This window comes from Ammospiza caudacuta, chromosome 1, assembly GCF_027887145.1.
Source record: "Ammospiza caudacuta isolate bAmmCau1 chromosome 1, bAmmCau1.pri, whole genome shotgun sequence".
In the NCBI taxonomy this organism is placed as follows: Eukaryota; Metazoa; Chordata; class Aves; order Passeriformes; family Passerellidae; genus Ammospiza; species Ammospiza caudacuta.
Genome location: NC_080593.1, coordinates 103,478,414 through 103,499,593, shown reverse-complemented (window position 1 = coordinate 103,499,593; position 21,180 = coordinate 103,478,414). Strand labels below are relative to the sequence as shown.

The 21,180-nt window shown below is 41.0% G+C and overlaps 2 protein-coding genes across 3 annotated transcripts in view; both read left to right on the top strand.

The window, feature by feature from the left end:
- Positions 1-3,022: 3,022 nt before the first annotated feature.
- Positions 3,023-15,032, top strand: NDUFV2 (NADH:ubiquinone oxidoreductase core subunit V2). Its single transcript, XM_058814240.1, has 8 exons — positions 3,023-3,181; positions 4,222-4,284; positions 9,851-9,913; positions 9,998-10,114; positions 11,687-11,855; positions 13,065-13,174; positions 13,891-13,967; positions 14,877-15,032. Exons 1-8 carry the CDS (start codon positions 3,023-3,025, stop codon positions 14,968-14,970), a joined length of 852 nt encoding a protein of 283 aa, XP_058670223.1. The 3' UTR covers positions 14,971-15,032.
- A 5,650-nt stretch (positions 15,033-20,682) lies between these two features.
- ANKRD12 (ankyrin repeat domain 12) overlaps positions 20,683-21,180 on the top strand; it is a 59,418-nt gene continuing 58,920 nt past the window's right edge. For both annotated transcript variants that reach the window (XM_058810201.1, XM_058810210.1), the window contains exon 1: positions 20,683-20,938. The gene's annotated coding sequence lies outside the window, so the exon portion shown is untranslated. The remainder of the gene's footprint in view (positions 20,939-21,180) is intronic.

Sequence of the window (21,180 nt, the reverse complement as noted above, 5' to 3'; positions counted from 1 at the left end):
GCTATAATTTGATAATCTGTGCTATAATTCTATGATTATAAAATAATAAAAATCTAACATTTTCATGTATGATTTGTTATATTACTTGTACTGCTGTGGCTGAAATGTGACTTTTGAATGTCAGAAAATATACAGTGAATGCCTGTACATGTGTACATGAATAATGGGTTAAAGATTAATGAAAGCTGATTTGTTTATTTTTGTATTTCAAAATGGAGAGTAATGTAACAGCCATTAAATATCCCTACTATTATTTACATTTAAGTCAAAAGCCTGAAAGTAATTATTGGGCATAATGCATACTAATAAAGAAATCAAATGGCACAGAAATTAATTATTTGATTGCAAGTGAAAAAATGAGGTTTATGAACAAGTAAACAGTGAAAACAAATCAATTAAATACCAAATACTGTAGCAGTACTTAAATTAAAAATGCTGCTAGTACCTGTCAGCATTGAGGAAATGATGAATAAGCAGCAGGAACACAACCCCTGACTACAGTGAACCCAAATGTGAAGGGCAGTAATCTAATCAGAGCTAGTACCACATCCTGCCTGATCCCCAGTGCAAATGAAAAGCATTCTGTTAAAAGGACATAAATTACACTAACAGTTCCCAAGTATATCTGTGCACATATGGTCATATCCCTGTAGGTACACATACAATTATCTGAAGGAGCAATAAATATCCTAAAATGTCCCAATACATGCAATGTTTCATGTTTTGGGTTTTCCCTAGAGCTATCTGTATGATGTACTGTGGCACTTGTCTCCTCATACACCAGATTTCTTTTCAGGAAACCTTTCTTTGTTCAGGTGCACTTACAGAGGCATTGCCACCATGGCTCTCGCTGACGTGGCCTTTTGTCCCAACAAGTGCCCTGATGGATCATTTTGTCAGTAAAAATTCGTGCCATAATCATGAAATCTTTTTAATACAATTCAGTTTGCTGTAGCATAGCTAATCCTGCCTTTTTGAAAGTTTATACAAAACAAAAGAGGGTCTCTCAACATAAGTAAGCAGTTGAAAAAGAAAGTTAGCGCTTTGGATGAAGGAAAACATTGTAAGGGAAGCTGAATATTTGTTCTCCTGTGTACTTATTAAAAGTGTTTCTCACAGCGTCAGCTTTCAAATCATCAAAGTTTTAGTAAAAAAATAAAATACGCATGGATAGATTTTCAGTGTGAAATTAATGAAATTAATAAGGCTGTCTCACTGAAAGCCAGGGTAGATGTGAGGGTGGGGACTGCAGGGGAAATTCCTCCTCAGAGAGAAGGATGATATGGTAAGAGATGTTGGAACATCAGGTGATGTTTGCCAACCTGGAATGCTGAGTACTCATCGGAGTAAAAGACTTCCTTCTTGGCTGCTATTCGAAAAATGTGCATTTATTTGACAATGAAAAGGGTACATTTGTGCTCCTCATCACAAGACCTGAATGATCAAGGCTCTGCACAAGGATGGACCTATGAACCACGTTCCTAAGGACCAGCTGCACCTAAGGAAGAGCCTGTTACTCACATCCAGCCCAGATAAATTGTGGATGCCCCATTCCCAGCAGTGCTCCAGCCCAGCTGGATGGGGCTCTGAGCAGCCTGGCCTAGTAGAAGATGTCTCTGCCCATGGCAGGGATTGGAACCTGATGATGTTTATGTTCCCTTCCAACACAAACCATTCTGTGATCCTCAGTTCTAGCATTTGTACTGTATGAACTGGATTATGGTGTCATACGATGTGGAAAATGCATATTTTATGATTGGCTTTTTGCAAATATTAAAATTATTATTATATGTTTATGTTAGAAGGTTATGCTGTATTAATTATTTTAAGTAGTGTGTTAAATATAGTTTTAGGTTATAACAATGTTAAAATAGAAACTATGTATGTGGGATATTTTTTTAAGAAAGGACTGAGTACTCGCACCAGATAGCAGCCACAGGACACCTAAATCTTTCAGAGAAAGAGAATTTATTTATTTTATAAATAAAATGTATTTTTAATAAATAGAATTTATTTTATAATTGCTCCATTATCAGAAGAAACAAACTTCTTCCTTCCTCGCTCAGTCCTGAGACGCCGTCAGGATTAAGAGGAGGAAGTTGACACTGACCGGACAGAATCCTGTGTTTGAATGGAATTTATGCATCATGTATGAGGTGTATGAAAATGCAACAGGCTATTGTTTTTAAGGGTTAATCCTCTGTTAACGTGGGTCCTTTTTTGAGTTTATTTTGCCCAGAAAAGGTACCTGGACCGTCTGTAACTCTTTGTTCTATTGTCTCGTATTGTCCTAAATCCTAATGGTCCAAATTTTTTATTACTCTAATTATATTTCTATTTTTATAAACATTTTATTACTATTAAACTTTTAAAATTTTAAAAGCAAGTGATTGGCATTTTTCACACAAGGATGGACCTGTGAACCACGTTCCTAAGAACCAGCTGCACTTAAGGAAGAGCCTGTTTCTCCCATCTAGCCCAGCTAAGTTGTGGATACCCCATTCCCAGCAGGGCTCCAGCCCAGCCGGATAGGGCTCTGAGCAGCCTGGCCTAGTGGGAGCTGTCCCTGCCCATGGCAGGAGTTGGAACCAGAAGATGTTTAAGTTCCCTTCCAACACAAACCACTCTGTGATTCGGTGATCCTCGGTTCCAACATTTGTACTGTATTACCTGGATTATGGGGCCATACGAGAACGCTTATCAGAAGCCAAAAATACAATGAATGCTTATTGTTTTTCCTAAAGGAGGACAAAACATAGGTGCGAGCAGCCCTAACAAGAAGCGGGTAGGAAGGTGGGAAACACAGGGCTGAAAAAACCCCTCACTAGCTTCCTGCCATTTTCCGCTGTTTGTTTCCAAGGAATCTGTTCTCTCCACGCCGGTGCGTGCCACAGAGGCTGAAATTCCCGCGGGCACCCCAAGGCACCGCTGATGCCGGGTCCCCTGTCGGGCCGGGATACCCGCGGGCCAGGACAGCCCCGCTCCCACAGCGGGCACGCGCGCTGCCGGCGCGCCCCGGCGCATGCGCGCTGCGGGTCTCCTTGGCGCGGCTCGGCGGAGGGCGAGCCCGGGCCTCAAGGAGAGAGATCGGGACGAGGAGGAGCAGCAGGAGCGGGGATCGGGGATCGGCGCTGCCGCCATGCTCCTGTGCGCTGCTCTGCGCGCCGCGGCCGCACGCTCGGTAAGGGCTCCCCGCCACCGCCGGCCGGGAGCGGGAGAGGCCGCGGGACAGCGGGGAGGCCGCGGCGGGGCGTGGGGCCCGGGGGTGGGGCCGTGCCTGGAATCCCAGTCTATGGACCGCGGACCCGCAGTGCCGGCTCTTCCGCAAAGACGGCCTGGTCAGCTCAGTGCTTCTGGCAGCGGCTCTCCAGGTGCACCCGCCGTGTAATGTCACGGGATGGCTGCAGCCTTTCCCTGTCATATGACCTGTCCCATCCCTGGGAGCGGTCGGGGCCAGGGTGGATGGGACTCTGAGCCGCCTGCTCCAGTGGAAGGTGTCCCCGCCCATGGAACGACATGATCTTTAGGTCCCTTCCACCTTGAAGCATTCTGTGGTTTTACTTTAAGAAAGCTCAGAATTACTCAGGAATCAAACAGTAAAATACACGTAATTTAATATAAAATTGATTTTTAATAGAATAAATACTTGTGGTAAAATTATCAAATCTTACTAATAGCGGCCAGAATCTAGAAATCTTGATCTGTTCTGGCATGTTAGAGAGTACAGACAATAGTTGAACAGAACTTGCTTATGGGTCTGTGTTCTGTTCACTCTTCAGGTCTGTGTTTGCATTTGCCCCCCTGTGCCAGTTCTCAGCATTTGGTTCGATTAAGCTGAAGAAACATGCAAATGCTTACTGGAGAAGAATGTCAGTGGCAGTGGTGGTTTCTGCAAACTTTATAACAGATAGCATGTAAAGTCAGAAATTGGGAAATTCTTCATGAAATGTTGGATGGGAACTTGTGTTCAAGGTGCTTAAATTAAGCAGTAGCAGAGTTAAAACCTTTAATTTCTACATTGTTTCAACTGGTCAAGGTGGGAGTTGAGAGATTTGCTCTCCTAATAGTACAGGAGAGCCCTTAATAATCTCTTCTTGACTTACTGTAAATTGTTAGTGATGGCAGTAGAATTAGTGGCTTCCAGTTGGAATGGCAATCAGACTGGTTGTGGAAGCAGCCACTGGCAGTATGTGCATTACTAATCCTGTACTTTGCTTGTAGGCAAGGCAGATCCGATACTTGCACGGAACAGCAGAGCGCAATGCCACTGGAGCCTTATTTGTGGTAAATAATCTGCTTTACTCTAAGGGGGATGGGTCAGAAGAGTTTGGCATGTGCTTCTTCAAATCTGCCTAAAAGCTTCTGATGGGCAGAACTTTGCTGTAGAAACCTACTGGCATTTACAAAGAGGGTTTTTGTCTATAGAGCCTTCTATTAGAGTTGTAGTGGAGTTTTATTTTAGGCTTTGTTTTAGTTTTTGTCTCTTGTGTTTCTTGCCTTTTATAGTGAAAATGCTTCATAATTTGTATGTGATTGCAGATGAGACTTTGCTTAAACTTTATTTCATTATAAACCAGTTCTTGTTTCCTTTATTTATTTTAGTTGAGTTTGTAATTGAATCTCATTAAACTTTTTGCAGGTGCAGTTTCTTGCTTTCTGAAATTTGCTGCAGAATTACCCGTGGGCTCAGGTCCTAGCTGTGTTTACAGGAGTTGAAAAGTACAGTTCTTGTTCCTGTTGTGTGTGATACAGCAGGTCGTAAAATGAGTTGTAATTGAGGCCATTAAGCACTGTCACAAAAGGCATAAACAGTAGTAGTAATTGAAAAAACTAAAAAGCCGTTGAATTTAAGTGTGTCAAGCAGCTGTGTTGTCTGTCTACCTCTGAAGAGAACCTGAAGCATCTCAAGAGAATATGTATTTTGTGCCATTCTTCTTCATTCAGAGCTTTAGCTGGTCTGCAGTTTAACAGCTGAATAATTTGGCATTTTCCCAACATTTGGTGAAAATCAGCCCTTTACTGGAGAGTTGACCACTGTTGAAAACAGGTGCTTGGGATTTTTGGACACGTTGTTGTTGTTGTTATTTCCTTTCTGCAGCTGTCTCTACAGCTTTAATCATAAAATGAAGTTAATAGGATCTCAGTATATGCTTTGTGTACTTTTCCAGAAATCTGAGCCGGAATTGGCGTTTTACAGGGTGAGAGCTGGTGTTCAAGGAATAGAGGAAATGCTGTAGTCTGGCAATTTAGGAAACTTCAAGTGTAGTTGGAGGTTGGTGAAGACAGGCAAAAGACGTCTTTGGCACCCTAATGGCTTTTATGTCTGACATATGAAGCTAGATAGCTTTGTAAATTCAAGATTTCTGTAATTGTTTAAATTATTTGCTGCAGGGAGGCGCCTGATAACAGAGGAAGGCAAGTAGAAAATCTGTGTGCTTTGCAGATGTTTATTTAATAGCATCATTGATGACTTATTCCACAGCAGAATTTTTGCTAAAGGAGCATAAGAACTTGGTTTTTCCTTGTTTTTTTCTCAGTTGTTTTCTAATAAGGTAATATTTGTTCTTCTCTGAAGTAAAAGGTGATGGGAAGAAGACAGATGGATGTCACTATATGTGTGTGTAATTGTTTGCCCTAACTAAATTCCAGATGGTACTTAAAGTGGGAGATTTTAAGGGAAACTTGTCCTGCTGGTTTGAGACAAAGGCATTCTTTTCATCAACACCAGGTGTTCATATACTATCAGAAAATTGGACTCCCCCTGGATTTCTGTAGAGGAAAAAAAATTTTTAAGGTCTTTTTTTTAATTACAAGCAGAAGAAGTGTCAAAAGTTTGTTTAAAAACTGCTTGTGCAGGACTCATGGGAGTAACTCAGACCTGTTGTGGTGGTCCCCTTAGTATATCAGTTTACACACAAATGTCATGGGTTTGTTTTACAAAGCTTATTGCTGCTACTTCTTGCACTTTTCATCTGTACATGAGGAAGGTAAATGCATGCAGTGTATTTGTGTTGTAACAGCAGAGGACAGGCTAGCAAGGGACCTGGTTATCACAAAATCAAGTATTAAAAGGCATTTCTGATTGGCTTGCCCATGCTTCCCTTTGCAAACATGTTACATGTTAACAGACACACACAGAAATCAGTAACTGAGAACTTCTGCTGAAGTGCCCTGGCATTCTGAAACACCCAGAAAGAGCCTTTCTCTCAGTCATTAAACTGAGTGCTATCACAGGCAGCTACATCACACTTCCAGTGAGAGGATATCAAATACAAAATTAGATGGATTGTTTGCCCATAGGAATGTAAGAGTGATGCTCCAAATCTCTGCAATCTGATGCCTATGGAATTCCATAGACATTTATTATGATTACCTTTCATTATTGAAACATGCATTCTCTATACTTGACTTTTACCTGATTTTACCCTTATCAGCTAAAATTTAGCTCTGCAGCTTTATTGTTTTCAATACACAGACTGAGTTTCTTTAACAAATCAACAGCCCTTGATGTGGGCTTTGTCATAGGGCTGCACATGGGGTTCAGTACAAAAGGTTGAAGAATTGCTGTATTCAAGTTTTAGTTACTTGTGAAGTTGGTCAGTGAGATACTTGTGTTTGAGACCACTTCTACCATTCTTTAAGTAAGAGGAGTTTATATTTTGAGTTCTGTTGGAGTAGTGAATGTAGAGTACTTTCCCCTTAAAGGAGAAGTAATACATGTTTTTTCAGTGCTGATTTGATATGGATTCTGAGCAGGTTGTTGCCCTAAACGTTGCCCCTGCAGACCCCCCAGTTTTCTGATTTTGGTTTACAGTGCTTTGGACTGGTGTTTACCGTAGGGCATAGGTCAAGTTTCAGGCCAATGTTTTTGCAGTATACATGGAAACTAAATTATTCTAACTATTCTGTTGTAATTCTTCAGTGCTCTTTAATAATTTTCTGTGTCAGGAAAGACAGATGGATCACTGGGAAAGAAGAAAGCATAATAATAAAAGGGCCCAGGTCGGTACAGCAAAAGGAATATGAGGTGGCCATTCAGCAGCCTTGGTGGCTTCCATGGGAGCCACTGGCATTTGTGGCTTGGGTAGCCTTTGCAATGAAGGTGTTCCTACTTAAATAGGCTCTGTTCTGCAATAGGAATGTATGTACGAATGGAGTGAAAACTTCACGTGAGACTGGGAAATTGGGGAGCATGAGAAGAGACTTGGAAAAAGGCTTGCATGGGGGAGAGTGGAAAGAGAAGAGAGCCAGGCTCATTTCAGTGGTGCCAGGTGACAAGACCAGAGGCAATGGCCTCAGAGAACATCAGGAAACACTTTTTCACTATGAGAGTGACAGGCACTGGCACAGGTTGCCCAGAAAGCTTGTGGAGTCTCCATTATTGGATAGATTCAGAAGAAGCCATCTGGACACAGTCCTGAGCAAGCAGCTCTGGGTGCTCCTGCTTCAGTAGGGGAGTTTGACCCACATGACTTCCAGAGATGCCTTCCAACTTGAACCACTCTGTAATTTAAAATAACACTCTTTCCAATACTGTGTTCTTATTTCTCATCTTGCTCTCTAGAGTCTGTATCCTAAAAAAACGTGGAAATGCACCCATGTCATTTAGGAGCATGTCAGTGTCTGCAAGTCTCAGATAAATGGCACATTGTCAGACAAATGTAAGACTAGAGAACATAAAAATTCCTAACTGCTCTGGAGTCCTAGAACTGTGTAAGCTCTTGATGAAAACTATCAAACTTTCCATGGCCTAGCATTAGATGAAGCCCTTTCAGGAAAAGGGAGAATACAAAAGGTGACATGTTTTATTTATTGCTCGCCTCTGCTATAGCCTTTACAATATATTGTGAAACCTTGCTAGAGCTACACCTGTATTTTCCAATATAAACTCTTTATTATTCCTTTTCACATGCAGGGCATTTAAGGATATCAGTTTAGAGATGATACACTGAAAAGAACAGCTGCTCCAGACAAAGAGAATTTTTAATACATCAAATACATTTATTTGCAAAAGCAATTGAGATGAAGTACAGTTGCTAACTATCAAATAGCTACAGAAGGCAAAATAATAGCAAAATAGGCATGCAGATTTGAGAAGGAAAAGCTAAGTTATGGAAATACTTACCATGAATTGTGGAATTGATCTGTGCAGCTAAGACATGGAAAGGTCTGTAAGGGAAAAAATAATAAAAGTTGTCCAGTATTTCCAAGCAGTCTTCTCTCCATCAGCCTCTTTTTGAGAGATTTTTAAACTCTTTTTCTACCAATAAAATTGATAGAAGACACTCACCAAGACTAAATATGAGTCTGGAAGAGTCAGTCTGAAATAATGGGAATCGTGTTCCTATTATGTTGTAAACCACACAATAAGCAAGAAATTAACACTAAATAAAATATTAGTGTGTTCAAAGGGCATCATTCATCTTTCTGTAATTCCTGTTCTTATAGGAAAGTCATCCTTGGTGAAGTATTTATCCACAGTAGTTTTATATTGGATTTGAAACTGTGCTGAGAGCACAATACTTTCAAACTGATGGGGGCAGTCATATTGTCTGCTTTGGGATACAGACAGGATAAGCAAAGGCAATCCCTGGACAGATCAACAGATGTAGTTGAAGTATTTGCCCTTGCAATATTTCCATATTAAAATTGCTAAATCTGAGAATAGCTGTGGACCACACATGTTCTAAGTTCTTCACTGATGATACAAACTTCACTTTAGTGTGCAGATGTCTTGGCAATGCTGAGGTTTTCATTAAATCCTTTGCTGCTTTGTAAGGAGTGGAGTGTGGCAACTGCAAAATCACCCTCGGTTACTGGAGGAAATTATGCAAGTGGAAATCAGTGGAGGGGGCTACTTTGTTCTAAATACACTTCTAAAGATTTTATTATTGGCTAGTTGTGGACTACTTCTAACATCAAGCCTCAAGTATAGCTTGTATTTTCCCACAAACTTTCCCTTTGATTTTAAATTTTCTCAATTTGAAAACCATATGAAGTTTGGAATTAAACTTAACTATAGGTGTTTAAAAGAAACCAAAATGAGCTGCTTAGAGACAGCTAAAAATTCTGTGCAGGAACATTTTCTGGTGGATAAGTATTTTCATCAGAACTAAGATTTTACTACAGCAAAATGTTACTTTTTTCAAGACCTCCTTAAAAATAACTTATTAGAATACTTAGAAAAATAACTAATTAGACTATTATATTTCTTATTTTGGAAATACTAATTTAGAATTCTGCTTCTCACATTTTGATTTGGAATTGTATGTAAAATGAAAATGTTGAAATCCATTACAAATCAAAACAGTATATTAACATGGATTAATAATGTGTTTGAATGTGTAGATGTTTTAATTCTGCAACAAACTTCTTGATGAATTGTGCAGCTTTTTTTAAATTAATGTTTCATGGTAAAGGGAAAAATGAACTGTTGTTTTTGTCTCTTGTTTATTAAGGTATTAACCAGAGTGCTCTTACTCTGCCTATTGTAAATTTGAACATAATTATCAAACTGTATTAACAGTATTAAAAATATGTATTCTGATAACAACACCATACATTCTCTCAATATATAATTTCATGTATTTCTCAGTAAATAATTTCTTTAATAGGAAGTAATGGGAATAGGTAATGATTTTCACGAGTGATGAAATAATTATCAATATTTTTGATAACTTTCCCAAATATATTTCATCACTTTAGTACTACATTTTTATGTGGAATACATAGTTTTTATTCAAGTAGCTTAACTGTAACTGTGTAATGAGAAGGTATTTTACAACAGTAAATATGTCCTGAATATTTTTCTAACAACCCATTTTTACTTGTTTTTCTTCTTTTCTTGAAGCATAGAGACAGTCCTGAAAACAATCCAGATACTCCATTTGAGTTCACACCTGATAACCTAAAGGTATGCAGACAAAAAAAAAAGATCAATACACAGACTTTGTCTTTAGAGCAGTACTGATTGTTTTCCTTCTTTGCCTTTAACCAGCGAATAGAAGCGATCATAAACAACTACCCAGAGGGACACAAGTCTGCAGCTGTCATGGCAGTACTGGATTTGGCCCAAAGACAGCATGGATGGCTGCCCATATCGGCTATGAACAGGGTATTTAGTACTTGATTATCTTTCAAGCATAATTTTATTGCTTTCTTTCAATATCTTACTAGAATATTAACGATTAATGAAAGCTTACTAACATGGGAATTTACATGTGGCACAGAATTGGGAGAATTCCCTCTGAGACTACATTTTTAAAGATAAAAGGGAAAACTAATGCAGAAAAACTCAGGACTCTGTTTATATAATATTAGCCCATTGCTAAAAACTACAGGCAGAACAAATAAAAAATTAGGTAAAATCTATTCAGATAGGCTCTTCTCCCAGAGTGATCGTAGAATTAGGAACAGAGACTTGATTTTGTTCACTGCTGAATGTGGGGGAAGAAGAAAAAGGTAATGTCAGGGGAGCATTCTTCCTCCCAGATTAATGGCATTTCATCCATTGCCTGGATTATACTTAGTCTCTAAATCTGTAAGGACTCTGCAGAGCAATGTTAGTGTAGTTGATGTAAGGAGTGTTGAGTAACACCTCACAGCAAGTGCCCAGAAGACTTGTCAGGTTAATTATTAAAATGGTTTCAAAATAACCAGGCAAACAACTACACTGCTCCAAAGTGAGAGGCTGCATGACAGTAACCAAACACCAAGAAACAAAAAAATCTGGTTTATATTCGTATGGATAAATCTGTTGTACTTTGTGTTACCATCTGGCATACTATTAATTTTACAGTTTAAAGTTTTAAATTCAGTTTAAGATGGGGATTGTGAGCATTAGAGGAATGACTGAAGGAGGTGAATGAGCTTTTAAAGAAAGGCAACTTACAGTTGTCTGCTAGTTTCTACAGCATAACATAAAGCCTCAAAGCTCCATTAATGCTGGCAGTGTATATTAGTTTTTTTCAGTTTCAGGTTGCTATTATGTTTAAAATGATCTTAAGGCTTTTAAGTGAACAGATATTTTCCATGATTTGTTATTTGCCTGCTAGAGAAACTGGAACATAAACCAGTTACACTATTGAAACCAGAGCCAGTTCTCAACTTGAGCAGTTTGCCAGGGTTCCATCTTAATGAGATCAGGGATACTTGCACTAGAGCTGGCTCCATGGAGATCATGCTCCAATCCTTACTTATTAGCTGGGACAGGAATCTGCAGATGTAGCCTGGTGTGTCACAGAACCTGAGGGAGACCTACTCTGAATTAGATAAGCACAGTACCAGCTTAAAGGTATTCCTTACCAAAAGGCTTCCATGGATTAGTGTGAGCAGGCTCGTACAGGTTGGTTCATTCACACAGCGCAAGTGCAGTGTGAGCTGGAGCTGACTCCTTGCATCTCCTTGTGTCTCACAAGAGATCCTGGAGGGGAGCTGACTCAAGCTCCTCACTGTGCTGATCCACAGCTTAGTCAAGTTTGTGCTCAAGCAGGGTGATGCCACTCAGAGAACTCAGGTGTCCGGTCTTGGCGCTTGGAATAAAATATATTTGTGCTTTGATACCCACCCCCACCCCCCTACTTACCTGTTACTGCAAACAGGACAGGTGACTTCACTGAAATGGTTTGCTTAATGCCTTTACTGCTGCCCTCTGAGAATTCACTGTAGCATGTTTTGCCTGTCACAGGTGGCTGAAGTTTTAGAAATGCCTCCCATGAGAGTCTATGAAGTAGCAACCTTCTACACCATGTACAATCGCAAACCTGTTGGGAAATACCACATCCAGGTCTGCACCACCACGCCGTGCATGCTGCGAGACTCTGACAGCATTTTAGAGGCCATTAAGAAGAAACTTGGTATGACACAAGTTTGTAATTTACTTCTTATATTTTTTTACCTTTGTTTAATGGTACTGAAGTAAAATTCTTCATATAGTGGAAGAAAAAAACTGGCCTTGTTGAGCTTCATAAGGTTTACATGGGCCCACCTCTGCCCTGTCAAGGTCCCTTTGGATGATAACATGATGTTAACATAATTTTTGAGTTCTCCATGGGAGAAGTCAATTGAGAATGGTGCATCATGGGTTGTAAGGAATACTCAGGGGTTTGTGTATGGGTTGGGGTTTTTTCCTCCTTTTGGGTGGTTATGGGGAGAAGAGAGGGTAAGATTAGCAACTGACAACTCTTCCCCTTCTATGAAAAGCTGTGTTAACTTTTTCTAAGAACCGGTGATAAGACCTGCAGAACAGCTGCCAATCATCTGTAATTGCATATACTCTGTTGTCTGAAAAAGGCATATTTAGATGAAATATCTTGTTACTGCATAGCTTAATTTCAAGTGAAACTCTCAGCTTGAGAAATCAAAGCAGTAAGGATGATTCTGTAGTCTCTACTGAGACAGGCCTTACTTATACCTTTGATTATTTCCATCCCATTACTAGTTAATGGACGAAAACTGCTTTTCAGTATTCTTCCTTCCATGGAATATTTTGTAGAGATCAGATTCTGAGATGTTACTTGGACTAACTCACATATTGGGGAAGGTCTGTATCTCTAGCAGTAGATCAGTAACATGCCATGGATGCTAAGTATGTGTACAGTTTGGTAAATCATCTTTTGTGTATAACTTGAAAGTTGTTTATGAATTTGTAGCTAACAGTGTTTGGATGTTGGTTAACTTGGGAATATTCAACACTGTATATTAATGCATTTCCTATCAGCACACAAAAGCTGTGTGTCCCTGTCCCTATTTTTCCATTTTATTGTACTGATTACTAAAAATGTTCTTGAGTGGATCTGTTGTGTTTCTTGGAATTGTCATTTCATGGTTATTTTTCAGTGATTCATACCTGTAAACAAGGTCTCAAAAATGTATCTGAAAATTGACTTAATGGTTCATTAGAAACTTCTATTTAATGGAAACATTTTTGACTATTTAAGGGCACTTAACTTTGCAAATGCTTTTAAGGCCCAACTACAAGTAATGCAATGTCTATGGAGTACTTAGATTCATGCTTTATTACTCGTTCATAATCACTACTAAACCTAATTAATGTATTGGTTTAGGTATTAAAGTTGGGGAAACAACATCTGATAAGCTCTTCACGCTGACAGAAGTGGAATGTTTAGGTGCTTGTGTAAACGCACCAATGGTACAAATAAATGACAATTACTATGTAAGTACTGCATCCCCTTTTAAAAGATTAAACTTCTTTGCTGGCTTACCTGTATTTTCCAGTTGTTCCAGATTGTGATGTTGTGGTCAGTTTTCAATTCCTATTGACACGAAGTACTCATTTCCTGCAGCATCTTTTAGTTTCTTGGCCTCTTGCTAGAACACTTCATTTGTATCAGATGTATCAGTGTATTTTTCATTTCAGTTACTGTCTTGATTATACAAGAGGAGTGGTGCATTTTTGTGATTGTGGTCTGTTGTAAATCTGGAATTTTGAAATAGGTATTTGATAAGCTTTTGAAAGCATTTTAAAGCAGTCTGTTGCAAAGTATGCACTAATTTAAGAAGTGATGTCTTGAACTGTACTCAAAATCTTTTTCTTGCAGCCGGCACCATTCTGCATGACACGCATTATGTGTCATGGCATGTGTGCAGTGGGTAGGCAGAGATCCAGCTCCCTAATATGAGGAAGCTGAAAACACAAACATTGTTTAACATAATTTCTGCAACTACACGCAAAATAAAGTGTCAACATTAAAATGACAGTAGACTTTTCAATTTTCCTGCAGGAAAATTATTTAAGCCACTATGTGTGTTAATGGATAGGATCAAAATTACCTCTGCTAGGGTCACACTGATCTGATAAATTTGAAGTGCTGCATTTAGCATAACTGGTGACTCTCAGTTTTGTCAGTAATCATTTTTTTTTTTTAACAGGAGGATTTGACACCCAAAGATATTGAAGACATAATTGATGAGCTGAAGCTTTGCAAAGTTCCCAAACCAGGCCCAAGGTTAGCTATATTTATTACAAGCTATAATATATAATTGCCTGTGTTTATAAATTATATACATGATATTGGTCATCTACATGAAGGTGACTCTTCTGAGAAACTAAATTACTTTTCTAGTGATTTGAGTTCACAGCCTACAGCTAAAAAGCATTAATTAATTTGCTGAACAGAAGTGCATGTATTCAAAGCCAAAACAAACTGGAAAGAACTGAGAATTTGCATGTTCTTGGTGACTGACCAGAGGAGCATGGAATGTGAAAACATGAATTCTGATTTCTCTTAGTCCTTAACAGGTGAATGATGTCACCTGTTGGAATTTTTGCCTAGATCATTTAAACCAACAAATTCCTGTTGGTTGGCTGGTTGTGTTGGTTTTTTCTGATTTGACAAAAACCAAAGATTTTAAGTTAGTGAGAAAGGTGTTACTGCTGAACTTTTCTTATCTGTTATTTCCCACTGTTCTTTGTTAGCCCACCTACATTTGTGTCAATGGGGAAATTAATTTGATTTTGGTGTTACTTATTCCTATTGTTTCTATAAAGATGTTTTGAGTACAAGAACAATAATCTTAAAACAGTTACAGTTTCAAAAAAACACAGGGTAGCATCCACCTATAACGAAACTGATTGATAAAATGTGATGCTGCCTGGCCAACTATAAATGAATATAAAAGACAACAAGTGGTCCTGGCTTGCATTTCAGTTATGAATTTTTTTGTCACTACTTGGATTTGGAAACCTTTCCCTTTAACAGCTACATCACACTTTTTCTGAAGGTTGAATGGGAAGGACAAACCAAAAAATAGTGGCTTCAGCCACGTCAGATTTTTGACTGTCTTCTACCAAATGATTAAACAGAATCTGAGTTTTTATCAATACCAGCAATGAATAAACTGCTTTCATTTTTCAGGAGTGGACGTTTTTCTTGTGAGCCAGCTGGTGGCCTTACTTCCCTGACTGAACCACCCAAAGGACCAGGTTTTGGAGTTCGAGATGATCTCTAAGGATTTTTGTAATATAAGATGAACTGTCTGAAAAGAATAAAGTATCTTCAATCCCAGTAAAATTATGTACATTCTAATATTTTGCTTTTAAAAATTAACAGCAATTAGACTATCTGACTTACTGTGGTTTTAACTACAGCACAGTTTAATCACAATTCCAGATTATAAGAAAAGTGTTCTGTAGACTTTGTAAGGTGACTCTTTGAGCATGTCCACTTATGGTCAACAAGAGATGAAAAGTTGCATCTTTTGATCTGTCATTGAAAATTTCAGCTTTTTCTAAAGCTCTTTGAAGAAGCAACAAAACTAAATTTCAAATCTGGCAAAGGCACAAGGAACCAAAAAGAAAGGAGATCTGACAAAACTTCATCAAGTTACTTTTATTGGCAATTTATTATCAAACAAACACACACAAACAAGAAAGGTTATCTGAGACGTGTTGTATAAAAAATCATAGGTTCAGTTAGAAGTGGTTTCTTAAGCTTAATGCTTCTTAATATCATTCTGTAATCAGGAAAAATGTAAAGCCCCAAAGAGCAGCAGTATTCTACTAAAAGAATTAATAGCAACAGACACCAACTAACTTCCTTTGCAAGTTTATTTAGTACAGACAACGTATGGAGTTGGGAGAAGACAGAATACATGAGAACAGTTCAACGTGTGCTTAAGGGTAATAATATCTGACACTGGATCTTTGATTCACAGATCCTTCTTTGACCTTATTACTGTGCACCATCTACTTGCAAGAACTAATCTGTGTGAAATTGAGGAATTTCTTTCAATATAAAAAAGCTGAAGATAATTTTTTAAGAAATTGACTGCATACTGATACTTCATACCTATGCTTCTAAAACTGGGCATATGCTTTAGCTATACAGACATACATTTCCATGTAAATTAGGAAGTGCGGACACATCAATCACCTGAGACAGGCACAGTGTGTCTGTCTTGTCTCAAATCTGCCATGGAACTTATATTTGTAAATTGATGAGAGAGATGAAGCTTAACTGTATCATTTATAATTTTGTTCTACATTATATTTAGTTTGTTTTGATAGTCTAATTAATAGTACTTCACCAAACTATTCTCCCTCTTCAGAGTTAAATGGTGTTTTTACAGATTACCAGCATAATGGCTATGTCATGTAGTCTATTCATGCACCACCATTTCAGCATGCTCTGCAAAGTTCCTTCACATGCCATTAAAAAAGCAGTATTACTGTTGGTAGTTCTGGGAACACAATAGAGCTATAAACTATTTGTATGAGAAACTTGCTATCTCTTCCATATTACTATATTTATAAAATGAAATAATCTAATTGCATACAAATGGAAAAGAAAATTCAATAAATACATACAACTCATGAGTGAAGCAGTTTCTGAACAAGCATGAAAAAAAAATCTTGTGTAGAAGCAGTACAGAACATAGTGCACAGGAGAAAATAGAATGGATTGAAATCTTATCTGTCATTTAAAGCCTCTGAATGCTCTTCTGAAAGGTCACTCCATGTTTGTAATAGCCTCAGGCCTTGTAGCAGGCCAGGCATCCGGCACTTCTCTGGAGACATGAGATGAGGCAGACTGCATCTCACATCTTGATGCAAAGACAGACTCATTTCAATATCCCAGCCTGAGTATGCTGTTTGTTCCATTTTAACAGCAAAGCTGTATTCTAGTTCATACAGCTTTACCTTATCCTAACCTTTGAAGAACATGTTGAATACAAGTGAGGATGTTGCATGCATTATGGAACTGTACTGTGCTACAGTTATTCATGGTTTTGTATGTAACAGTGAAGTCCCATGGGATTCACAATTGTGTTGAAGGGAAACATAGTTTTGGACCTGCCAAGGCTGAAACATCCAACTATACAAAAACAAAGCTCTAGAATGCCAGACTCCACCCATTTTTAAAGCCAAAAAGAATCTGTAGCCTTATCCCACTTTTCTCCCCAATTTATTCCATCTGCACATGACAATTTTGATGTCTGCCTCAGGAGCAGAACATGGATCTCCACAGCTCCCATATTTTGGAGACCGTTAGTGATGTTCCACAAACAAGTTGTCAGTCATTTTGATGCAACATGTGAGAGTCTGCCAATCACTTGACTAGAATAGAGTAATTTATATTATCCCTACTGCATGGCACAAATCTGATACATCACTCTTTAAACTGAGTACTGGAGGGACAGCTACAGGACTGTGAAATGATTGTAGACAAATAAGAAAGTAACTACTACTGTTCTCTCTCATCCTTTTCATTCATCAATCATCAATATGAGGCTTTATGTTTCTGGTTTCTCCTCAAAAAGTTTGGGCAATCATTGTCTTAAATGGTTTTTAAAAAATCACATCTTGTGTTATTTCAGGTTTTGAAATTCAAACATTTCAAACATCTCAAGTAGAAATACAAATTTGCATTATTTGTTACATGTAGCTGTTTACTATATACATTAAATTATTTTCACAATGGTAACTTAGGCAGGATTGTGAATTGCAAGGTGATCGTTATGAAAGAGTTGCAGAATAGTGCAAGAATTGATACATCTCAGTTCTCTGTTCTGTTTTTTAATAGCTGTAGATAATACCTTGTGCTAGCTTTTACTAGTATTAAAAGTGTATATTTTATATACATTTGCAGTAGGACATTTTTTGTAACAAATATTAACAGGACAGAATTGTCATTGTCCTTAATAGCAGAGGGTCACTAATATTAATTCTAGGCAGTAGCACTAACCTGTCAACTAATTACACACTTACAATTCTGCTGTTCCAATCAAGCAGTTAATATCCTGGATTACAAGAGTACTGGGTGGTGAGTTCAGCAAAAAAATGAGTCAACTACTGCACCAGTCCACACGTTCCTGAAACTGCTGCTCCAGCACCAACAGAGTCTGTGTTTTTGGTGGTTTTGTTTGCCTCTCCTGAATGAGGCAAAAATTAAAGAACTCACATATTATATTAAGTCTCTAAACGTGGAAGATAACAAAGTAAAAGAAACTGGGAAAGAAAAAAAAAAATACTACCTTGAGAAGATTTTAAAATAGGTAATCTTGAGAAAGGAAATATGATTTAAGACACAGAAGTACAAGACACCAAAAGAATCCACTGGACTGCAAGAGTGGGAGATGATGATTCTTTTGGTGAAGACAGAAGGAAGTGTGGAGTAACAGGAAGTTCTATATAGCCAATGAAGTGTGTGATGGTGGATAACAGAGAAGATTTCCATGACCACCACACACTGCTAGAAAAATGTTATCTGGAACAGTGTTCTGTCATTCAATAGGGAGAAGCAGTGAGATCCCACTCTACCTGTGCAGGATGTTTGCTGGCCCCATGGGCTGACCTGGCAGTTACCTCCTAGAGGCTGGTGCACACACTTCCACCTGTGTGGCACCTGCAAGTTCTTATGTCAGGTTTGATACTGCAGTCTGAAATTTTCAGTCCTGCAGTTACTAGACTGAATTCAGCAATGACACAGTCCAACCAGATGCTGGACCTGTTTGTGCTAAGACCAGCAGTTCACAGGGCTGGTGACACAGGATGGGAGGGCAGATCAAGGGCAGTCCTATGCACACCAACACCAGCAGCTACAGAAGCATCTTGCAGCTGTGCCAGATGTCAAAGGGAGGGGCTGCTGGAAACAAGGGCAAGAAATTAGGGGTAGCAACTAGCAGTCAACTGACTGATGCTTTTCATTAGTCCAAACAGTAATTCTTACAAAAGGCTTAAGGAACAGTATTTTTTCCAGTTACAGCCAGATATTATTATAAGATCTTAACATCTCCTCCTGCAGATATTGCTCATGAGACTCCCTCCCCAATACTTCAGCTGCTGGTTATGAACACCTAATGCACACCAAATTTCTGGAATTCCACACTACTCATGCACAAGGATCAAAATGCAGTATCACAATGCAGGCCACACCTGTAGCCTGTCACGTTTTACAGTGTGGATCCATGTATAATCCATGAAAAGAAAAATTACTCTGCCTTTGCAAACTGCTCTTACTCCACTTATGCTGACATTCCATAGGCTGTCTGCTACTCAATGAGTTTTCCACTTCTAGAGAGAGCCTCTGCCATCAACCAAACACAAAAGAATATGAAGGCAACTCCCTTTGTGACACGGTCACTCAGCTGACAGAGCTGTTCCTGGCCACTAGACAGTACTCACTGTACACTAACAGAATCAAATTAAAGTGAAGACAGTTGGTTTACAAAACAAATTATCTGTACCAGCATTTGTACAGGAAGATTGTGAAAGCAAATGAGAGAAGTTTGTCTGAACAGTAAACCATGGAGCATGGGAATATGAGAGATTTTTGATGCCATCCTCCATCCACGCTGGTACCTCATGGGGGAGGATCAGAATATACAGCAAGTCCACACAATAGGTGTCCTCAATCAAAGTCATCTTTTGATACTGAAAAAACTCACTTTTCTGATGAATAAGAACTATTAAGGAATTTCCATCCAGTAACAGAATAAAGCAATCCAGGAGCAGAGTGACCACGGCAATTAAAACTACGCTAAAGGGCTTTGTTTAGCTGCCGCGTCAAAACACTACACCTGGCCCCCTTCAGCACCTCCCAGAAGCGATCTGGAGAGCATTGCTCGAGAGTCCATGAGTACAGCATCAGACGTGTTCCTTAAGTCCTGCCACACACTACTATTGTCACAAGCAAATGTAAAACCTTTCACGAGAGCAGATGAATGACTCCCTTCCAAGGCTGCAACTAGGGCTGCATCGTCAGTCTAGTAACGCCTTAGATGCCTTTATATGCACTTCTACAAGCAGAGCACCCCAAAAAACTAGTTTGGAAACCCAGAAGTTGTCTTGTCCTGCAGCGGCGGGCGGATGGGAATTGTGCCTGAGTGGGGGCTGGGGGCACGCAGCACTGCCCAGACCCGCAGGCGCGGCGGGATCAGCATCTCGCAGCCTTTCGCGAAAGCGAAGGGCCACCCCGGGCTCTCCGGCACCGCGCCACACGCACCTGCGTCCGGGGCCTTCTCCTAAAACCTGCGGGGCCTTTAGCTGCGGCCCCTCCGTGCCCGCTAGCGCCTGGTAACGGGACAGAACACGGGATGGAACGGGATGGGCAGCGCCAGCCGCGCACGCGCACAGCGCCGGACAGTTAAAACTCACTGCGCCATCACCGCCGGAAAAACCCCTCCCCGGGGAGGGGGCGGCAGCGCCAGGACCGAACGAGGCGAAGCGAGACGCGCTGGTAGCTCTAGGTCGGCTCCCGTCCCGCGGCACGGACCGGAAAAGCTTTCGTCCGCCACCTCGCCCCGTGACCAGCCGGGGCCGCCGCCGCCATTTCCAGAAGGTTCCAGCGGCCGCAGCCCAAGAGGATGCGCGGCCGCCCCCAGCAACCCCCCCGTCGCGCATGCGCAATGCTCGCGCCCTAGTCCTCATCCCAGCCTCGTCCGTGTGTGGCATCCCGCGAGCCCGTTATCTCCCGTCGCCCTGCGGGCGTCCGCGCCCGTCTCCTTCGGGATGGGGACAGCACTGGGAATGGCGAGAAGCTCCGCGCTGCCCACCCCGCCCCGAGCGCTCTGTCGTTGGCAGCGGCACCGCTCGCCCGCGTCCCGTGCCCTGCGCGAGGCCCACGTGGGCGGCGCGCGGCCAATGGGAGCGCCGCTGGGAGGGGGGCGGGGGGAGCCGAGCGGCGGCGCGGGGTGTGAGGAAAGGAGGGAGGGAGAGAGGGAAGAAGGGAGAGACAGAGATAGAAGGAAGGAAGGGAGCTAGGAAGGTGAAGGAAGGAAAGAAAGGAAGGGAGAAAGAAAGAAGGAAAGAACGGCGGGCGGGGTGTTTGCAATCCCCGGAGCCGCGGCTGAACCTCAGCCCCTGAGCACTGCGGGCGGCACTCGCTGCCCTGCCCGATTCCCCGCGGCCGCGCCGTCCACAGAGACAGCAGCAGCAGGAGGAGGAGGACGCGTCCCGCTGCCGTGCTCCCGGGAGAAGGTAAGGACCGGAGCGCACCTTCCCGGCGCGCGGCGGGGACCCCCGGCCCCACCCGGTGCCCGCGGGGTGCCGCCCCCTTGTCCCCGAGCCCGGGGAGCGCCCACCCGGTGCCCGCCTCGGCGGTGTCAGCGCTGCCGCCGTGTCCCCCCGGGCAGCGGGCACCGCGCCTCCCGCCCTGCTCCGTCCGGCCGCGCTGTCAGCCCGTCAGCGCCGCGGCGGGGACCATGGCCGCCGCTGTCACC